Raw genomic sequence first — 20,775 nt, forward strand, 5'->3', positions numbered from 1 at the left:
ATAGCCAGATATCAGTGCAGAGTCTGGACTGAGCATCGTAACCATTTACTGTCATTGACCAGACATATAAAGTCACTCAGAGATACACCTCACCACCTCATACTGGAAATATGCCACCCATTTTTATCCTGCTCTGCATACATCTGAGACTCATTCCTCTGAATGAAACTGAAGCACAAGCATGTAAAATATCCACCCATTAGAATTCCTGCCTCTGCTCTCCAGTCTGTGACAGTAATTTTAAAATGGCTCTGTATTCTAAATGGTTCAAAACGTTCACATAAATCACACACACACACACACTTTGTTCAGGAAATCACATTCATATGCATGAAGAAAAGCATAAGGTCTTTTCATATATTGTGTCTGTCTGCAATTGATTATATTTTGCAAGTGAATTGCTTTAAAAGCTAGATGCTCTATTTTGCTAAAAATTCTCCCAGGCCGGAGGATACGAAAAGAAAAACTAGTGCTCTCTTCGACAGAGTGTTGAGTACTTGCCACACGCACTGATTTAATTAAGAGCTATTCCGCACTTCTAGGCTACAAGCGAGTTACAAAATAGCATTTCAGCTACACAAAATAGAAGGCAGGAAAAGTCACCTTGTGTATTGGGAAGAGAGGGGAGTCACGCTATGGCGCCTTTATCCTATTAGCAGCATTTCCACTTTTTAGCAACAATTTTCCAGATATTTCTAGCAGGAGTCACACAGTAGAAGGATGTGATTTGCAAATACTTGTTATTTTAAAAAATCCTGCTATGGGACATAACTTTGTGTTCATGAGGAGCTAGAAGTCCTCAAAGGTGCCCAGGCACATTTGCTTTGCAGGTATCATATTATAAAGTTGTAGGCTGGAGTCCTAAAAACCGTGGAACGTATTCTACTAGTCAACACTGCTGAAGGAATGCAAAACAGGAAGTTCATAACCTATGATTGACAGGTGGTTATCTCTACACACCAGCTAGGTGAAGCCACATATTGTAACCTAGAGAATCAGGGTCATAAGACTATAGGTGCACCTGCAGTCTCATAACTCATCCCTCTGACCCTTATGGGAGGGTCTTTAGGACCTTGGGCATGTGACTCATGTAGGCAGACAGCAGATGGAATAGAAGAATGAAGCAGACTATGAAGGGTTTTATTCTAGTTCTGCTTAAGTGCTCAGTTTAAGTGCCTTGTTTAGTCTAAGTCAGTGGTTCCGCCTTCTGGGGGCAGAGGGATTACCCAGGGGGGCACTGAGAAGCAAGTAAGTGGCAGGGGGGCACTGAAGGTGTAAATGATTATCAGATTTTGAAAAGCTGGTATCAATGGATCATCAGTTTTGTTGAATTAATTAAACTAAACAATTTTAACTGGATTTTGAATAAATGCGCAATTAATTGTTACTGTTTTGACGTTTATTGTGTTATCTTCTTATTTAGTGGGTTGTGCAAACCACTATTCAGGCATGGGGGGTGAATTTATGGAACCAAGGAGGCAGTGGCCCAAAAGAGACCGGGAACCGCTAGTCCAAGTAGGCTCTGTGTACATTTGTTGCTGCATTTTATGTCTAATATTTGCTGTACAGTGGTACCTCAGGTTACATATGCTTCAGGTTACATAAGCTTCAGGTTACAGCCTCCACTAACCCAGAAATAGTGCTTCAGGTTAAGAACTTGCTTCAGGATGAGAACAGAAACATGCTCCGGCAGCAAGGCAGCAGCAGGAGGCCCCATTAGCTAAAGTGGTGTTTCAGGTTAAGAACAGTTTCAGGTTAAGAACGGACCTCCGGAACGAATTAAGTACTTAACCTGAGGTACCACTGTACAACTAATAAAACTTGAAATCTTCACCCACAAGTGTGCTTATTGCCACTGACTTCCTTTTTTTGTGCGCTCACCCCAAATCTACTCCAGAGGGCTGGAGGGAAACCCAGTACAGATTTTGGGGGGGATGCATTTAGGAGTAAAGGGAGGGGACGTTCTGTTGCTCAAGTGGAAGTCCTTGCATTAATGGGACAACTTGGCTGGATACAACCCCAGGACTATTAATTATGTACACTATTTAGACAATTTGAAGAATTTTGTTTGTTTCTTTGTAGTACTGCTACCGGGCATGTCATTTGGAGGGATGCCAAGAGCCCCCCAAAAAAATTTCAAGGAGGGGATTGGGCCCCCTCAAAATCCCCCAGTGTCTGTGCACACATGCTGTGGGGCATGTTTGTGTCATGTGCACAGAGTGTGAGCGTGACATGTCAGCACGCCCTGTGGTGTGCATGTACAGTGTGAGAACGCCACAGGGTGTGATGTCGCATGGCCCTGAAGCCCTCAATAGTGGAGGCAAGGCAGCAGGCTTGACTGCTCCACTGGCCAACTCAGAGATTCAGAAGAGGGTGGTCTATAACATCTAAATAATCCATACAGTGGTGCCCCGCAAGACGAACGCCTCGCAAGACGGAAAACCCGCTAGACGAAAGGGTTTTCCGTTTTGGAGGCGCTTCACAAAATGAATTTCCCTATGGGCTTGCTTCGCAAGACGAAATGTCTTGTGAGTTCCTGCGGGTTCCCCCCCCTTTTTTCCCCTTTTCCTAAGCAGCTAAGCCGCTTATCAGCTGATCCGCTGATAAGCCGCTAAACCGCTAATAGCGCTAATCCGCTAAGCTGTCAATGGGCTTGCTTCGCAAGACGAAAAAACCGCTATACGAAGAGCCTCACAGAAAGGATTAATTTCGTCTTGCAAGGCACCACTGTAATGCAGAGTTGAATCATCATCATACATGACTGAATCTTTTCCAGTTTTTCCAAATCAGTCTTCATTTGTAGAGTCTCATACCCAAAGTAGACATGTTGATTTTGTCTTGTTTTGTCAAGACTTGAACACAAGCTTAAAAAACAAACAAAAAATAGTCCAGAAATAGCATAGCTTACAGATAGCATCATATTGTTGTCTCACTTGTAACTAAATCTCTTTCAACGAAGCATCATATTGGCGCCTCATTTGTATCTAACTCTCTTCAGCAAAGCACAAATTATTCAGTTAGCCAGTTTGTTACTTGCTCATTTTGTTCTCTGTGCAAAACTTTACATTTTTGTTGTTAAAAATATTCCTAAAAATGCAGTGCTTTTTTTATTTAAAAGATGTTTAGGGGTACTCTCATTTTCCTACTGATTGAAATACTGCCCCTCAATGAGGCGAAACTTAGATTCACAAAATGTTTAGGGGTATGCATACCCCTGCATACCCCCAGAAAAACCACAGTGTAAATGTATTAAGGATCAGTTTCTATTTTACTTCCAATATTCTATCACCTAAGTACCAATTTCCACTTCACCCAGTGTATTTTTGTGTGTGCAGTGTACTTCATACTATGTATTGTGCAACATTCTTTCTTTCCCTTCCTCCACAACATAAGGAATAGGAGTCCCTTGCCTGCTTTCTTTTAAAGAAATATTGTCTTTCCAGAAGACACCAAGGGCTGCTCCTGGCCTTGAAAAATATCAGAACAGATATACAAAGAATCCATTCACTGTTTGGTTGCTTTTTTGTTATTCTTCTGTTAGAAAAATGTTGCCATTGTTTCTCATCAAAGGTGAATGTAAAAGGCATTTGCTGAGAAAACACAAATGATGAGGAATTTACCTTTCTAATTCAGCAATTTTCTTATCTTTGTCATTTTTTTCATTCTCTACTTCCTTGAGGATTTCTAGAAGTCTGTCAACCTCAGCTTGAGCTTTGCCACATTCGTCTCTATAGTAGGCTGCCTCTTTGTCAAGCTGTTTCACCCTGTCAGCAAATTCAGGGTTCATTCGTGCCTCCTCCTCTGCTTCGTGAGCCTGTTAAATTTACCAAGAAAACAGAAAGAAATCACTACCATTTCAGGTAGCTTCACTTGATTCTGGAGTCCCAGACTTCATATGACGAAAGGATTTATGGGTATCCTGTTAGTTGGCAATGTTTTCTCAATGATTCCCATAAGAAGGACATGTTTTTGGAGGGAATCCATAGCACCCTGGCTTAGGAAATAAAATGCTAACTTAAGAGAGAGAGATACACTGCTAGGTTCTGACTCTTGTTTAGAAAAACTGTCCTGAACAACTTAATATAAACTAACATATAATATGGTTTAATTTAATAACTGCATTAAACAGTTTATGAACGATTTAATGCATACTGTTTTAGGTAAGATGAGAATGCATTTAACAGACAGTCTTACCCAAAATCCTTTCCCCTCTTTTTTTTATTTCATACTGCCAATATTTAACCTGAAACATAAGAAGAAACAAGCCCCTTGGTGGAACAGCACAAATAAATATACCTGGCAAACACATGCATGGGTGGGTGGTCAGTTCACAAACAAGAAGGAATGCAATGAACACAACAGAAAACAAGAGTGCAAAGCCCACTCCTGCTCCCATTAAAGCTAATGGCAAAACCCAATTAACGTCAGTGAGAGCATGAATGGGCCAAAGTGTTTAAAACATTAGACTGAAATAATCACACACAGATGTAAACAAGAATGCACTGCAATGCTTAGCCTACCCCTTGTTTCCCATTATTCCTAATTGGCATCTTCAAAGAGCAGGCAGGGAGAAAACAAGTAGTTTAACCGCAGTGCACATTAAACACACATAATTCAGAGAACACTTTTTAAATGCACACACATACATTTTAAAGGATTAAGGACATTTAGAACTGCATGTCCTTCCGCTATCTAACAATATATAACAGATGCTGGGTTTGGGTTCAATCCACACTTAGTCATACTTAGTAGACTCAATGAAATCAATAGTTAGCACTTAAATCCTGTTGGTTTCAATAGGTCTCCTCTAAGCATGACTAAGGCTGCAATCCTAATCCCACTTACCTGGGGCTGGGAGTAAGCCCCATTGAATTCAACAGAGCTCACGTCTAAATAGACATGGTCAGGATTGTGCTGTTAGTCTGGAGCCAAGCCTTCATTTTAATTTCCATATTTATATTTACTTCAGGGAATAGATAAGCAAGCAATGAAACAAGTGTCGGTTAAAAGGCAGCATGCAAGTTTAGATAAAAGGTAATACTAACATAAACTCCTCAAAGTTTGACATTCTTTGCAATCATTTAATCCTCTTTGGTTTTCAACACGTTTAAGTAAAACATTTTTATTCTGAAGAAAATAGGCTACTGAAGAACTAATGGCTGTTCCCCACTCCCCTGCATGTAACATATCATTTAAGCATGAGGATAATCAAGAAAATAGTTTCGTTTCAGTGGATTTCTTATTCTCAAAGAGATGTCTGAGGCCACTTCAAATGTGATGAATTTTCTACATAGACATAATGCATGCAAATTACGTGTGTTGTAGTTATCCACAGCAAAAAGAGAAAGAGAAAAAGAAAACTAGTGTGGGATTTCTTGTGTCTGATAATGTGCAAGTGGTTTGCAGACTGCCTTTTCTACACAGAAATGTTAATAATGTAGGAAAATCACCATGTTTGAAGCAGCCCTGGGTTTAAACATATGAGGGGAGCATTTTCTACATAAGTAATACATACATTATGCACAAAGGGTACAGTCTACACATAGCCTCCACTCATTTCAGTGGGAGCTTGAACAATGTTCCATTTGGTACCTAGAGAATTATGTCCATAACGTTCGATTCAGCTCCCTTTGAAATAAACAGGAGCTGTTGTACTTTGCAATGTATGTGAATTGACCCCTTAATCTTTACAAGGCTGGGCTCTATATGGAATTCCAAGCACTTCTGAGTGTTCATCTCAGTCTGCCTGATTTGTCACTCCAAAGAGTAATCTACCATTAAGACGTGGCTTCAAGGGGCATGGAGACAATGATGTGAAAAGGGTCTTGGAACTCCCAATGGTGCACACTCCATTGAATCTGGTACAGAGTCTTGTGTATGCATGAAGGCTTTTCCTATTGGTTATGAGATAAAAAGAGACTTTCCACCCTTCCCATAGCCAATAGGAGAAATGTCTCACAACAGAAGATTAATAGACCAGCTATGCCAGTTCACAACCAAAAGAGAATATATCTACACCACAAACTTAAAGCACCAACATAATAATATAACCATCATTGGGAGACTCCTCCACAGGTCTACTCAATAGATTCAGGGTGGCCAATGTTGTGCCCTCCAGGTGTTGTTGAATTACAACTCTCTTCATCCTTGACCATTGGTCATGCAGGCCAGGGCCAAAGAGAATTGTAATCCAAAATCTGAAAGTTGCCATCTATCCCTACAACAGATCATGGTAGGCTCCATGGTAGTTCGAGGCATTCAAGGCATATCCACACACAATGTTATAGTTGAGTTTAAACGGCCATGTCAGGGGCTGTTGAAAGGTGACTCAGCTTCTACAATTCTTGCTGGCCCCATCCCAGCTGAATGTAAATGCAGCAAGGCTGAAAATTGCCTGGCATGGAGACAAGAGAGTGATGGAAGCACCAGCTCCACCCTTGCTGGTATATAAACAGCCAAAGAACAGCAGCAACAGCCTTATTATGGCCAGCATACTGAGGCACACAGTTGGGAGATTTTACCACAGTGTGGGATGAAAACAAAACAGCTAGCAGAGAAAGCCTCAGCAAGGTGGGAGAGAAGTAATTGGAAAACTGTGAGTTATACAACTTCACAGCTCTGAGGAAAAGGAAGAAAGTAGGAAATATTTTTTAAGATATTATTATACTGGAAGGCAAAACCATACAATTTGAAAGGTGGTGATGAGAAGAATCCAGGAATTCCTGAAGAAAGGGTGAAAGGACTCACTGGGTCTTCCTCTAAAACTCATTGAGTTAGATTTGGGGCTCTGAAAGAACTGAAGCCACTGTAATTCACTGCCAGTTCTTAAGGGAAAGAATCTGCAACATGTCACATACTTAACCTACCATGGTTTTCCTTAAAACAGCCTGGAAACTTTGATTTGGTAAACAGGCTAAAGCTGTTTTTAGGAAGCTGAAGCACTCTTATTGCACACTTGGAACTGAGATTGTGAGGATTAAGGCTAAATAATTATCCTATTTGTTGGGAAGAATACATTTTCAGCAGAAAACATATATAAATGTGTGAGTAGAGTAAGTACTATATGGTGCATTTAAAATGGTAAGTGTTAAATTGAAAGTAAATTGAAGTAACTTAGCTGAATAAAATTCAGCTTTTTGATTTTTTAGCCAAGATATAGCCAACTCCTCTTGCCAAAGGAATTAGCAATTATTTTCAACTATGTCAACTCAAGTATTGTAGGGTGACACTGAATGAAGTCTGCGGTGTAAATAGGGTAAAATGGATCTAAATGATCTCCAGGAGATCGCACGCACAAACACATACAAGAAAAAGCTTACACTGGTTTGTTCACATTCTCCTTTTGACAGCTAATTCACAACCATTGTTTGAAAAAAACAAGACTTTCCTTGTTGCTTTTTATGATCACATCAGTCAAGGGTCATGTAGGCAGTGTACTTAAAATTACCTGGTTGTCATGGCTTGGACCATGGTGCATTTTGGATTTATTGTGGCAATTACTGTGCATTGGGAAACCAATGAAATCTGTTCTCAGAGACTTATGGAACCCGGCAGATCCCTGAATGCTCTGAAGAATTTTCCAGCAGAGAGAGCTAGCAATATTGCTGCGGCCTTGGTAATACTCTGGAATGGGGAGAGGCCATCAACATGATTGCTCCCAAGTGCCCTCTTTGGTGCTGTGGAGCTCACTTTGCTCACTGGTACACCAGGAGCTTATGAGTGATGAAACAGACTGGAAGATGACTAGAAGGCAAGCGGCAGAAATCTGAAGATGACTGAACACGGTTAGAGCACTGTAACTGTGCCTAATATGAGGTGACAAAGAAGGCCTACTTTGGTGCCTCCACTGCATCCTCTACTAGCTAAGAGTGCCTTTTACCAGCTTAGGTTGGTAAGTCAGTTATAGCCATTCCTAGCTCAAGATAGCTTGACATCGGTGGTCCAGGCACTGGTAACCTCAAGACTGGATTTGTGTAATGCACCCTATGTGAAGCTTCCTATGGACTTAACCACTGGTGCGTCTTGCAGAAGCTAAATTGTTGACTGGGTATCCTGTCAACTCCATTTAACACCTCTGCTGAGGGAGCTGCACTGGCTGCAAATATGCTACTGGGAACAACTGAATATTGTACTTTTAAAGCCCTAAACAACTTGGGCCCAGGTTATTCAAGGGACTGCCTCAACTCAACTATGGCCCTCAGATGGGTCATCGCTGACAGCACACTTTGTTTGTATAAGAAATTGGACTTCTAGTGTTGCAGCTCCAGCCCTCTGGAATAAGTCACCCACATTTTTGTTTAAGAAGACTTTTTCAGAGGCGTGACCCAGTCATTTATAGACTATTAATTTTGCACTTGTAGAGGCTGTTTTCCTGTCTTTAGAGTTTGTTGGAGTGGTTTCAATTGTTTTCGGACCTTTTACTGTATCTCATTGTTATACGATATTACATTGGTTCAATGGCTTTAGGCTGTAAAGCAGTTTATAAATTTGAAAAATAAAATTCAGCAAGGGACAGGAGAATTCACTTCAAATGTCTATTGGAAGCCCATTCGCACACAGGTCATAGTGAGGAAACTCCCCCTCCCCCCCCCCATGCTGCCTATTCTGCACAGAACCTCAATTATTTGTTTCTTATAGCTAGGAATGTCTTGTTTAACTGCTTAGAAGCCAGAAGAAAAGACAGGAAGACAAGAACTTTAAGCTCTCCATCTTCTCTTCAGTTACTCTTCAATCAGCAAGCCATGCCAGATTACCTTCAACCAAATTAACCAGTTCCTTGAATAATGCTATTATGTGGATTAAAACACAATGCACATCATATTTTTAAAGGTATGTAAAAAAAAGACTGTTCAGCAATTATTTACAGGCACAAGATGGTCTAAACATTTTTCCAACTAATTTCCAAGCACCTTCATTGTTCCACAAAGTATTCACTGAATGAACTTAACAGCATACAGTAATCCAAATCTATAATGACACAACTGAGAAATGGAATGATTATATCATTGAACGGTGTGGTCCATAAACGGCTGTGTGGGTTAAATGCATCTCTTTTTCACTGTTGCCAACATCAGTCTTGGTAGCCAAGGCCATCGATCAGTGGTCAGTGGAATGGCTGCAACCAGTGCTATTTTTCTACAAAAATATAGGCCAGAACTCACCCTGAATGCCTCCCTTGTTCTCTTACAATGGCATTGGCACCCATCTGAGAGGTGCTAGGACTGAGTTCCACTGAGTTCTGGCTGAAAAAAAGCCCTGGTTGCAACTGCTGTGGCCAGTCGAAGTAGGCTTGGGAGAAAGATGCATGGTTGTTTCGGGGTCAAGATCTGTCAGTCTTCAATTGTCCATGCTACAACCAGTGAGTTGAAGCTTTAGTGCAGTACAGTCAGTGTGGAATCATGACCTAAGCTACTAGAAAAGGAGACCCATACATAATTTTAAACAATTGCTATTAAATATATCATTTGCATCTTTCCAGATATTTATAGAAAGCGGGTGTAAGAATACAACCACGTTGGATCACAGAATTTAAAAAAAATGACTATAGAACATATGGCTTGAATTGCTTAGTATGCCCATGTCTTGGAATATGAATTGTCACAAATTTTATTATTTTACAATGAATACTCAAAACAGAATGTCATGCTTCACTGATCACTGGTTTATAGGAGGAGATGGGGCCATATGGAGGAATCAAAGAGGTCAGTCCTTATTAATGAACTGGCCTTCAAGTCTCTGCATTAATGAAACATCTAATAACACTACAATTTTACTTAAAAAATGATTATTAACATACTTTCCTATTTTAGAGAAGTGGCTCTCCAAGTGATACAACCTCTTGTCTAAGACACATTTTGTGTTTGGGTGTCTTGAACCCTAATTTGCTTGCATGCACAGGGAGTAGCAGAGTTACGTCTCCATATCATACAAACTTACTATATACACCAATATTACATAATTGTGCCAAATACAAAGAAATTGAAAACATGTGCTTTATTAATTAGCATGCGATGGGCACTGCTTAGTCTTCTGCCAATGGTACATATACATAAGAACAGTACATCTTAACTTAAAAGAGTCAAAAGAGCCATATAATGATGAATAAATAGAATGAGACAGCAGAAAGATACATGCAATAAAATACTTTAGTTAGATCCTTCAAACTGTATTGATAAATAATATAGAATTCAAGAGAATGTTAACGTTCAGTTCATTATTAGTTAATACCTCGGACTGAGTGAAGGAAGTAATTTTAAACTTGCCTCCTTTGTATTTGCAGTGTTGAACTTAGAAGCTGCATGTTTCTTGTCATTAGTCCTCAATTTCCACAGAACAGCTGGAAAAACATAATCTATCAAATGGATAGCAATGTTTTAATGTAGAACAAAAATAGTTCCTGCAAGGTACTAATTCCCTCAGGGCAAATTCAGGAACTCTAGAAGATATTGTCTCAAACACTATCATCTACAAACCAGTAAAGATGGAAGCTATGGCCAAAATAGCTCTAAACCGGGAGATAGTGGAATGTCTGTTCATTTTGTCCATATTAGTTAGCTATAGATATGCACCAGTAATATCATACATGGACAGAAGTCAACACCAAGGCTCCACTGGCTTCAATTAAATCAAAAGTTTACCTATTTATGGTTTGTCACAAAGGCTGCTTGTCAATTATTGTTGTTGTTGCTGTTGTTATTATTATTTCTACACCACCTTTCATCTGAGGATCAGATACAAAAATACATAACATAGTAACAAACAGAAATAATAAGCCCCGCCCCCAACAGTTTAAAAGGCCATAGATTGATTAATGAGCCAAAGGCCTGGGAGAAAACGAATGATTTTACCTGGCATCTAAATATATGTAATGAAAGCGCCAGGTAAGCCCCCCTGGGGAGAGCATTCAAAAAGTGGGGAGGCACTACAAAAAAGGTCCATTCTTGTGTTGCTGCCCTACAGACCTCTTGAGGAAGAGGCACACGAAGATGGTTGCCTCCCCCAACATTGTGTACAATGAGGATTTCAAGTGTGAAATGCTTTAGCCAGTAGTGTATTAACAAAGCCTTTCCCAACACCACACCACCCAGAGAAAGCAGAGGAAGCCCTGCATATCTTTGCCAAACAGTTTTGGGATGCTGACAACTGGAGAAGCTCATGGCGCTCTTAAAAAAAGCAAGGACTGCTCCACCCCTACAGAGATGGCAGATATAACGTATTATTGATTATTTATTGCATTTACATCCCACCTTATTTTCCACAGAGCTCAAGGTGGTGTGGTTCTGCCACTCCTCATTTAATACCCACAACAACCCTGTGAGGTAGGCTGGGACACTGTGACTGGCCCAAGGTCACCTAGTGCGTTTCATGGCTGAGTAGGGATTAGACCCCTAGTCTCCCAGGTCCTAGTCTGACACTCTAACCACTACACCACACCACACCGGCTCTCAGACCTGTTTGGCCCCTATGCACCAAAGTTTTAAGGCTGGTGTTTGGCATGCTGGAACACAGAGAAGCAGTAGAATCAGTCAGCCAACCTCCCTGCTCTCCTCTCTTCCAAAACAATTAGGTTTTGTTTTTCCTAAACAAGAGGAAAAAATCATCTTCTGTATGCAATCCCTAATTACCCTTATTAGTATTTGTAACCCCTTTCCACTCAAGCCTACTTCATGCATTGCTCATGTGGAGAGGGTGTGTTGAATTGCACATTTATCCCTACTCAGTCATGCTGCTCCTCCTTCTCCTGCCTTTTCTATTACTATGTTCAGGGTAGCACCCACAGTGGGGCGCCTTAGCTACGCATGGAGGCTCCCTGTGCAATTTGGAAACCTTGTTAAACAGGGTTGTAAATTGCAGGGGGCTTTCATGCATGGAGGATTCCTGCTGTAAACATAATCCTGAACACAATGGCAGCAAAAGTGGGTCAGGGGGAGCAGGACAACTTTGTGGGTGGAGCTAAATATGCAACCCTAAGCCCCCATTCAACACACTTTCCCTCTACACAAGAGGAAAGGGAAGCATATATTTTAACCCAATCCTGACATGTGAGAGCTGTGTGAGGCAAGAGAGAATCCAGACCCTCATCATCTTGCCCAGTGACTGTGCTGGGCACTGCCCTTCACAGTCTCAGCATAAAAACTATCTTTCCCCCTCTACTTATCACAGATAAACCACATTTAACACAAATGTGTGTGGGTTGTTTTTTTCAAAAATCAAATCCATGGTAAAGGAAAAGTCCTAGAATACAAAAGAAGTGTAGAATAGCAAAAAAGAAAAGAAAAAAAGGAGTATATCATGGTCCCTTCCAACTCTGCAATTCTGTGATCCTAACCCTGCTGTAGCAGTGATCTGCAAAAAAATGTTTAAATATATATATATATATATTTATATGCTGCCCTTCCTTCCCAAATGTTCCAAAGAGCTACTTGAGAAATTAGTGCTAAATGAAGTTTTAAGTGAAGTCAGAATTTCAATATTTAGCCATTTTGTCCATTAAACTGGCACTTGTTTCAGTTTAAAAAGCTACAATATTCAGTAAATGCTCTTACTAGGGTGGGCCCCTTCTACTCTTCTTTCTACTGCAGATACATTCATTTCTTGGTATAGTGTGGTAGACTGAACAATAGACATATTTTGCCTTGAGGCAGGACATTGGATTTGGTCACCTTTTTGCCCTGCCAATTAAAATAAAAAATAAAAGTGAGAAATACAATTGTTTGTGGGAGTCTGAGTGTAAATTGGTTGAATTTATGGTCAATTTTAACTTTTAATTTTCATTATGAAGGGGGGAATCAATAACAGTACAAGTAATGCAGCAAAGGAAGAGGAAAAGATCATTACACAATAGGCTCACAATGCTGACCGCAATGCTGAACCAAAAAAACCCCCACATTGAATTCAATGTTCTTTCTTGCCACAGCAGCTGCCAACGTCAAGTTTACAATTTGGGTTTTATTGTTGAAAGAATTTAAACAGCAGTTTGAGGCCTACCATTTGGCAATACAATTCTGGATGTTCTATATGCTCCCCTAGATGAAAAACTACGCTACACTGGCTCTGGTCCAGAGTCATATTAAATCAAAATACTTTTATTTAAATCAGTATCATTTTTGGCTTTAACAGGCTAAAAGCCAGCTTCTACGGCTTAACTGGGTTATAGGACCGAGATCTAAGGGGGAGGAAGAGTTAGGGACAGTTCAAAGAATGCAGGATGCATATGCACTGGGATGTGAGAGTAAGCCTGATTTTAATGCACCCTCTCCGATTCTGTGCAGAACCTTTGATATAAATCCATCACTAGAACCTGCTCATGTAATCCCTCCAGCAAAAGAAAGCTTCTCAAGTAGACATTTATGCATATAGACAGGAAAAGTTCATCGTGATGGGGAGAGGGTGCAGACCTGTGACTCTTAATCTCATAGTCGTAGGTTCAAGCCCCACGTTGGGCAAAAGTTTTCTGCATTGCAGGGGCTTGCACAAGATGACCCTTGTGGTCTCTTCCAACTCTATGACTCTATGAAAGCTCCTGAATATGAAGTAAGAAACTGGAAATCATTTCACGTGGAATAAAGTGGGTTTTAAGAGTACTCATGAATTGGATTAATATCAGGCAATTTATATTCTGCTGCTCAGGACTGACCTGCTGGAAGCCTGAAGGGCCCTGCCCTACTTCTCTCCACCTGCCTTGGTGGACTGCTGCCGCTGCTGCTGGGCAAAGGGGCCTCCTTTTTTGTTTTGTTTTTAAATTGCTTTTATTTTTTATCTATGTCATTTTAAATGGTGATTGATATTAATGCTGTATTCTTAGTTTTAGATTTTATGATTTATGTGGAAATTGTTTTCCATTTGGCTGTGTACTTTTTGATGTGTTTTATTTATTGTTTATGACTTTTGTTATGTTGGTAATTCTGTAAATCTTGTCATGTTGTAAGCCGCCTTGAGCATTGTTTTAACTATGGAAAGGTGGCATACAAATAAAATGATGAATGAATGAATGTTCAGCAGCGACACAAGCATGTAAGTTGACAATGGTCCAGTTGTCACATTGCCGTAAACCATACTTAACCAGTTACCACGAACTTGCCAATCTGAGCCCCATTGCTTCTCCCTGCTGGTGTAAGGAGGAGGGGGGTGGGAAATCAAAATTCCTGACTTTGCATTATCAGGGCTGAGTTTGTTTGTTTGCTCAGATAAACCAAAATCAGTAAGCCAAGAAAAAATCTTGGCCAGAGATCATGCTTTCTTTGGGGCGAAATGAACAATGGTTCCTTTGTTCACATTCATAGCAAACCATTAACTCGGCTCCTTTGGGAGGAATGGTGGGATATAAATTCATCAGAATCATAGAGTTGAAAGGGAACCCAAGGGCCATCTAGTCGAACCGGCTGCAATGCAGGAATCAATGCTAAGGGCATTTGCCTCCACTCCTTCCCCTCAGGAAAATCTGCAGTTTAGTGCTAAATCAGAATAAATAGCAATATGGTTTTCTGCTGAATGCTTTTTGTTCTGATTTAGGGTTTCAAGGGGAAATCGATGGGGCAAAGTCAAAACTGCTTAGAATCATGTTCAGAAAACCACTTGGTAGGCATGGGATAAGCGGAAGTGTGGATGAACCCCAAAGCATCCCTGACAGGTGGCCATAAACAATAACAAATAATTAACTATGGTTTACTATAATGCATGAGTAGGGCCAATGAGATGTGGGATGGGGAATGAAGTTCATTCTGTAAGAGCAACTGCACCCATTTCCCATCTACTAAAATCATCTTGCTGCAGATGTAATTTTAATTTAATTTATTTTTTTTTTTGCCAAAATAGAAGATGTTTTGTTGGTAACTTATCTAAAAGTATACATATGGCAAAGCAGGAATAAATTTAGACCTTATATGAGAATCTACCTAAAACTAAATGTAAAGGTAAAGGTAAAGGTACCCCTGCCCGTACGGGCCAGTCTTGACAGACTCTGGGGTTGTGCGCCCATCTCACTTAAGAGGCCAGGGGCCAGCGCTGTCCGGAGACACTTCCGGGTCACGTGGCCAGCGTGACATCGCTGCTCTGGCGAGCCAGAGCCGCACACGGAAACGCCGTTTACCTTCCCGCTGGTAAGCGGTCCCTATTTATCTACTTGCACCCGGAGGTGCTTTCGAACTGCTAGGTTGGCAGGCGCTGGGACCGAGCAGCGGGAGCGCACCCCGCCGCAGGGATTCGAACCGCCGACCTTTCGATCGGCAAGTCCTAGGCGCTGAGGCTTTTAACCCACAGCGCCACCTGCGTCCCAAAACTAAATGTAATTACAGGCTAATTTTGGATAAATAAATGTGGTGTGTTTTATGAGGCCTATTATTTCCTCACCAGGACATTAAATTTTCATTACAACTGTGGAATTTGCTCAAATACAATGAAGAGGAATAATGCCCTAGCTGCACATAACAGAAATTTTCCTTAGAGACATGCCACACCTTCCACCTGCAATTACAAAACACTATGTAATTTAAAAACAGGTTTCTATAATACAGCTTTAACATTCTTTCTGCCTTTTAAAAGGTACAATAATTTTCATTATCAGTGTAAATCTGTCACTAAGATATAAAAATGCTTTCATTTATAGACGATATATCTATGTAATACATTTATATATAATCGTCTATGTGTCTTGCTGTTCCTCAAATTACTTATAATGACTGTCAAGTTATTCACTCAGATTCATTTGGGTTGAGTGTTGTTTCTGGCATGGCACATCTGTTAAAGCAAGTTCTAGCACACAACATAATAAGATGTGTTTGTTTGTAAGGTGCCATTGGATGTTTTATTCTTTGCATTGTTGAAACACATGGAACCAGTGCCTTTTTCCCTAAAAAAACTGTTTAGGGGTACTCCCATTTTCCTATTCATATTGAAATACTGCCCCTCAATGAGGCCAAACTTAGGTTCACGAAATGTTTAGGGGTATGCGTACCCCCAGAGGGGGAAAGCACTGCATGGAACTAAAACTAAATTACGGTATTTAAACTTAAGCAGCAAGAGTGTATTTTCCTGTTTTAAGAAGGCACACTGTGGTAAGTGGCATCTGGGTACATTTCTATGGGAGAAAGTCCCATTGATATCAGAAGCTCTCTCCTTCCAGCAAGCATGTTTGTGAAAGCCATTGTGGTGTAATGATTAGAGTGTTGGACTAGGACCTGGGAGACCAGAGTTCAAATCCCCACTCAGCCATGAAGTTCGTTGGATGATCTTAGGGCAGTCTCTTAGCCTAACCTACCTCACAGGGCTGCTGTGATGATAAACCGGTGAGGGGGAAACCATGTACATGAGCTCCTTGGCAGGGGGGAGTGGTTTATAAAACGCAATTAATAAATAAAATTCAAGTGTTTGTGACAACATTTTAAAAGGCTGCTATAAGGAACATTTAATGTTGCGACGTAGCAATTCCCTGTCTGCTGCCAGAAACCTACCACACTGCATTTTTTATAACACAAAGAAAATAGACAGTAACTATTTATTCTTCATTTAAGATATTCTGAATAACATTCCTGAGCTTAAGTTTAATTTGAAGGATCCACTGAAGTACTCCATGAGTATAGCAGTAAAATAACAACGAAGCCTGATATCTGCATGCTTTCTTACACTGAAGTAGTTGAGGACCTGAAGGCACTTCAAATTTGATCGCAAAACTTACTGATCCAATTTCTAATAAACACAATTTCCCACAAACGTTTGAAAATATAATAGCCTTAAAGTCCGCAAAGCTCACTTTATTTCAACACAACGCAAATGAAGCCATCATTGTTTTGCAAAGCTCCACAGAGGAAGAAGGACAACATGGTGGTGGTTAAATGGATCCTCATGCTTTCGTATGTTACAGCGGACACTTTCTGAAATGACTTACTGGATTGTACATCTGATTGAACAACTGTTCAGCTTGCTATATTGCAAAGTTGGGAAGGAATGAAGCACAGACAGGAAAAGAAGGAAAGATCCAGGAAAACAGTATTAGCTCAGCAAATCCAGCACATTTGCACAGAAGAACTTGGAATTTTATTTTTTTAAAGTAGAAATTTAAGTTTCTAAACATTCTTTAGTGCAAGTGAGAGGCACTGGGGGAAAATAAATGTTGACTTTGGCTCCTAAAAAAGAATAGCTGGAGTAAGAAATCTAAGGTTTGTGTTACTTTCCCTTTCTCAAGTGAAATAACCCATGAAATACAGAAAGCTGTCCACTTTTGATGATACATTAAGTGCTGGTCTCTAGCAATGAATCACTAGAAGTGCTTTTGGCCAAGGCTGCAATTTATCACCAAAGCTTCAAAGATGGTAATAATAAAAGATTAATTAAACTTTATCATTAAATTTATGGCCTTCCTTTCATATTAACACAAAACTGCATTTCAGTTTTATTTGAATTCTGAACAGTACAGTTTGGCAAACAGTAGTGGTGAGGAAATCTAAGCGGCAGCAAACAAAAGGAAGACATTCTGAAGTGGAATAGTCTATAAGGAAGCAAAACAAATGATGCTGTAAGCTATAAACCACTTATTCTAGAGCAGTCTCGCTGAAGTTCTACCACCCTGTGGGACTTCAGCTTTATGATGACCCCATGACAACTCAATCACTGGGGTGGAAATGGGGGGTAGGGTTTGAACAGGATGCCAGTGATTGAAAATCCACAACTGCCTCCATCAAGGGTATTCACTGAGACCACTTCAGAACAAATGGCTTAAGGATTACTTATAGCCGTTAAACAAAGAAAATTCCTATGACTTCTTCATTCATGAAGGCAAAATGTCTATAAAACGAACATCCATTGGGGCATTTCTCTGTTAATGCTCTCATGCCTTTAACACTGCAAGCTTTCTTTTATTAAGCTCTGATCCAAAGAGTCTCCTGAAAATTCACGGATGCAGTGAAGCTGTCCAGATTTCTCCCTCCACTGTGGATTCTTTTGCTGCATTGAAAGAAAGTGCAGCAAAGAGCCCCTCCTTGAATTTCAGAGGAGGCCTCAGAATCCCAGGTGTGAACTGAATCTCTCCCATGGCATTTTTGGTTTTCCCTCTTCATAATCCTGCCTAGTGTGGCCACTTACATCGCCAAAAAACAGAGCAAATGCATCATAAAGAGGGCACAGATTTGCACAAAATGCCGCATGCCAGTTTATGTGCACGGATGCAAATTTAGAAACATTTGCTATAATTTAAATAGGTATACATTGCAAGACAGCAGGGACAACTATGGCGAGACGACCTCTATGGTTCAGGAGCTATCTGCTATTGGGCAACTGAAAGGGCTCTGCCCTCCCTTCTGATAATTCTTGATCTTTTAACCAGATAGGCCCATCAAATAGACAATACCTTGAAATAGAGAGCCGACAGTCCTTCATATAGAGGACTGTCATCTGTAAAGTTGGATATCCTAGTGTTCATTTTTAACTGTACAGTATGTTTTTTTTTATCTCCATTCAAGGGAAATGGATAGGTATGCAATATATATATTATTTCAAGATACACTATAGCAGTGTTGCCATACGTCCGGAATTTCCCAGACATATCTGGAAAACTGCTCAACAACTTTCCTGTCCTGATTTTTACTGTTTGAAATATGATAACCCTACAGTATAATATACTGTAATAAAATATGTGAGTTTCACTTTCTGTTGCAGTTCTCTTGTATAGATTCTGTGTTCCCCTCCCCAAGGCAAGGCAGTTGGTATATAATTATGCCAGCTTGAAAAGCAGCAAGGCGTTTTGAAAGCTGAAAGAATTTTGATGCTGGTGAACTGGTTTCCCTGTTTTATCCATTTCCTAGCTCAAAAATATATGAAAAGAAGAACTAGCAGAAAATCAGAGAAAATAACAGGAAAAAGCCCTAACCTCTACAAATTAACTTTAGGCATACCACATGCTTTCTTGATTACACCTTGCTGTTATTGTAGCCAGCGGGAACTAAACACCAGCAGTTGTTGGAAAGATGATCATACTAATTATTAAGGGGAGGCACAAAGAATTGTAATTGAAGCTAAAAAGTAAAACAAGGTTCCAGTCCTCATGCCACTTATTTAAAAGTAGGATAATTAATGTGACAACTCCAAGCTTAAATTCTGCGTAACTCCAAAACCTCACATAATTTAAATCAGGGGGTTCCAGAAGGTGGCCAGGTTGGGTATCTGTTAAAGCCCTAAGACCAGAGAGGGCCCATGGTTGAAATAATGCTGCCATTTTTACTTCACACAGAATATCCAAGATCAGATGTAGCCTAAGGAAATTCTCACTTGCGTGTCCCAACTTTTCCAGGTTAATGGAGGCCACTGACAATACCATGCCTAAGAGGCCCCAAAATGCTGGAGCCAGCACTGATGCAAAAAGGTCAAGATCTGTTATATAGAGATAGCTTACAGACCCATATGCCACCTGATTGCTGTTTTCAGGTCGGTTTTCGCTGCATAAACAGAACAAGAAACAGGTCAGTTGTGACTGGGCTACTTTTTCAATCATTCTTTTAAAAACTAATCAAAAAGTGTGTGTGTGTGTGTGTGTGTGTGTGTGTGTGTGTTGGAATGATACGTTACATGCAACTTCCAAAAGCAAGTTTTTCTTTTTTAATGATAAATTTAAAAACATGCTTTTGAAGTTTCATCTGGAATTTATTTTCCAATGTTTCCTGACCCATCACTACTGTGGAATGCAAGTTTCAAAAAACATCTCTCTACCTATAGGAACAAAGGCATATCAATACTTCATCACTTTCATCACCAACCAAATGCACGAACTTAGGTTTTCCTAAAAGTTCAAATGGCTGAACACTAAGCATGCAGATCTGTTGTATGACCATCTTCTCACACAATGTTTGGAATTTCAGCTAAAATTAAGCAACGCTGCCAAATAAAACATACATTAAAAAGAACTGTTTGAGGTCAGTTATCAATAACAATTCATGTTTCTGTTCAGCGCCTCAAATTTGAAACTTTCATTGTAGAAGCACCTGTTCTTCTCACAAACCAGTGAATATTGCTAAACATGGTTGATGAATAATACAGATTTTTTTTAAAGCAACACTTGGTATAAAAACTTGAGATGTGTTACATCTGTGAAAATCTGGCTCTTTAATGTGCTAAGCACTGCATAGCCCACTATTACAGCCAGTACTTCCATGACAGCAACCCTGAAGACACTGTCCAAAGACACTGTCCTTTTGAGGCTTTTGAGGCGTCTTCTGTTGAAACTTTTGAAAGACTATTGAGAGACTGTCCTTAGAAATCTGTTTTGAACACACGGCTTGACAGTCCTCACTACCACTCTGTTATATGGTACATATGAACTTTGATTGGCTTATTCCTATAATTTGAATGATATCATTATTCTATTATATATTCTCTACTAACTATTAGCCTACGTGTTGTGTTTGTATTGTTGTGATGACAGCAACCTTGGGCAGCAGGTGAATGCCACACAGTTGCGCATGCATCCCCTGAGCCAACCTACTGTCTTCAGACGCAGCATTGAAGTAAGGTTCAACTGAGAACCTGGTCACCTTCTGCATCTGAAATGGAAGGGTCGCCATCTTGTCCTTTGCTTCAGGCAGCAAACGGTATTGAGTCAGACCCGCCCAGCAATGAAGTGCAAATATATCATTAGCTTCTGGAGTGAAAGGGGTGGTTTCAGCACATAATTTAACTGCAGCATGCACACACATGCACGCATACTCCTTGAATTGTATGGATTCTAAACCTACATTGGTGCACTGGATATTATGTGCAATGCACTGATTTTGGTAGGTTGTTTCATCTCAG

General features: G+C 40.2%; 1 protein-coding gene across 13 annotated transcripts in view; it reads right to left on the reverse strand.

Annotated features, from left to right (window-relative positions):
• Window positions 1–20,775, reverse strand: part of ERC2 (ELKS/RAB6-interacting/CAST family member 2) — a 530,269-nt gene that overhangs the window by 289,188 nt on the left and 220,306 nt on the right. For 7 of the 13 annotated variants that reach the window (XR_013835709.1, XR_013835710.1, XM_079964992.1 and 4 more), the window contains 3 exons: window positions 16,883–16,918; window positions 4,521–4,550; window positions 3,621–3,814 (listed from right to left, as the gene is read on the reverse strand). Coding sequence is in view for 11 of the 13 variants with exons in the window: in XM_079964992.1 (XP_079821118.1) it covers window positions 3,621–3,814; window positions 4,521–4,550; window positions 16,883–16,918 (260 nt within the window). In the remaining 2 variants the exon portion in view is untranslated. The remainder of the gene's footprint in view (window positions 1–3,620; window positions 3,815–4,520; window positions 4,551–16,882; window positions 16,919–20,775) is intronic. The other 6 variants (XM_079964988.1, XM_079964987.1, XM_079964996.1 and 3 more) reach the window with 2 other exon arrangements.

Source organism: Podarcis cretensis, assembly GCF_951804945.1.
Source record: "Podarcis cretensis genome assembly, chromosome: 2".
NCBI lineage: Eukaryota > Metazoa > Chordata > Lepidosauria > Squamata > Lacertidae > Podarcis > Podarcis cretensis.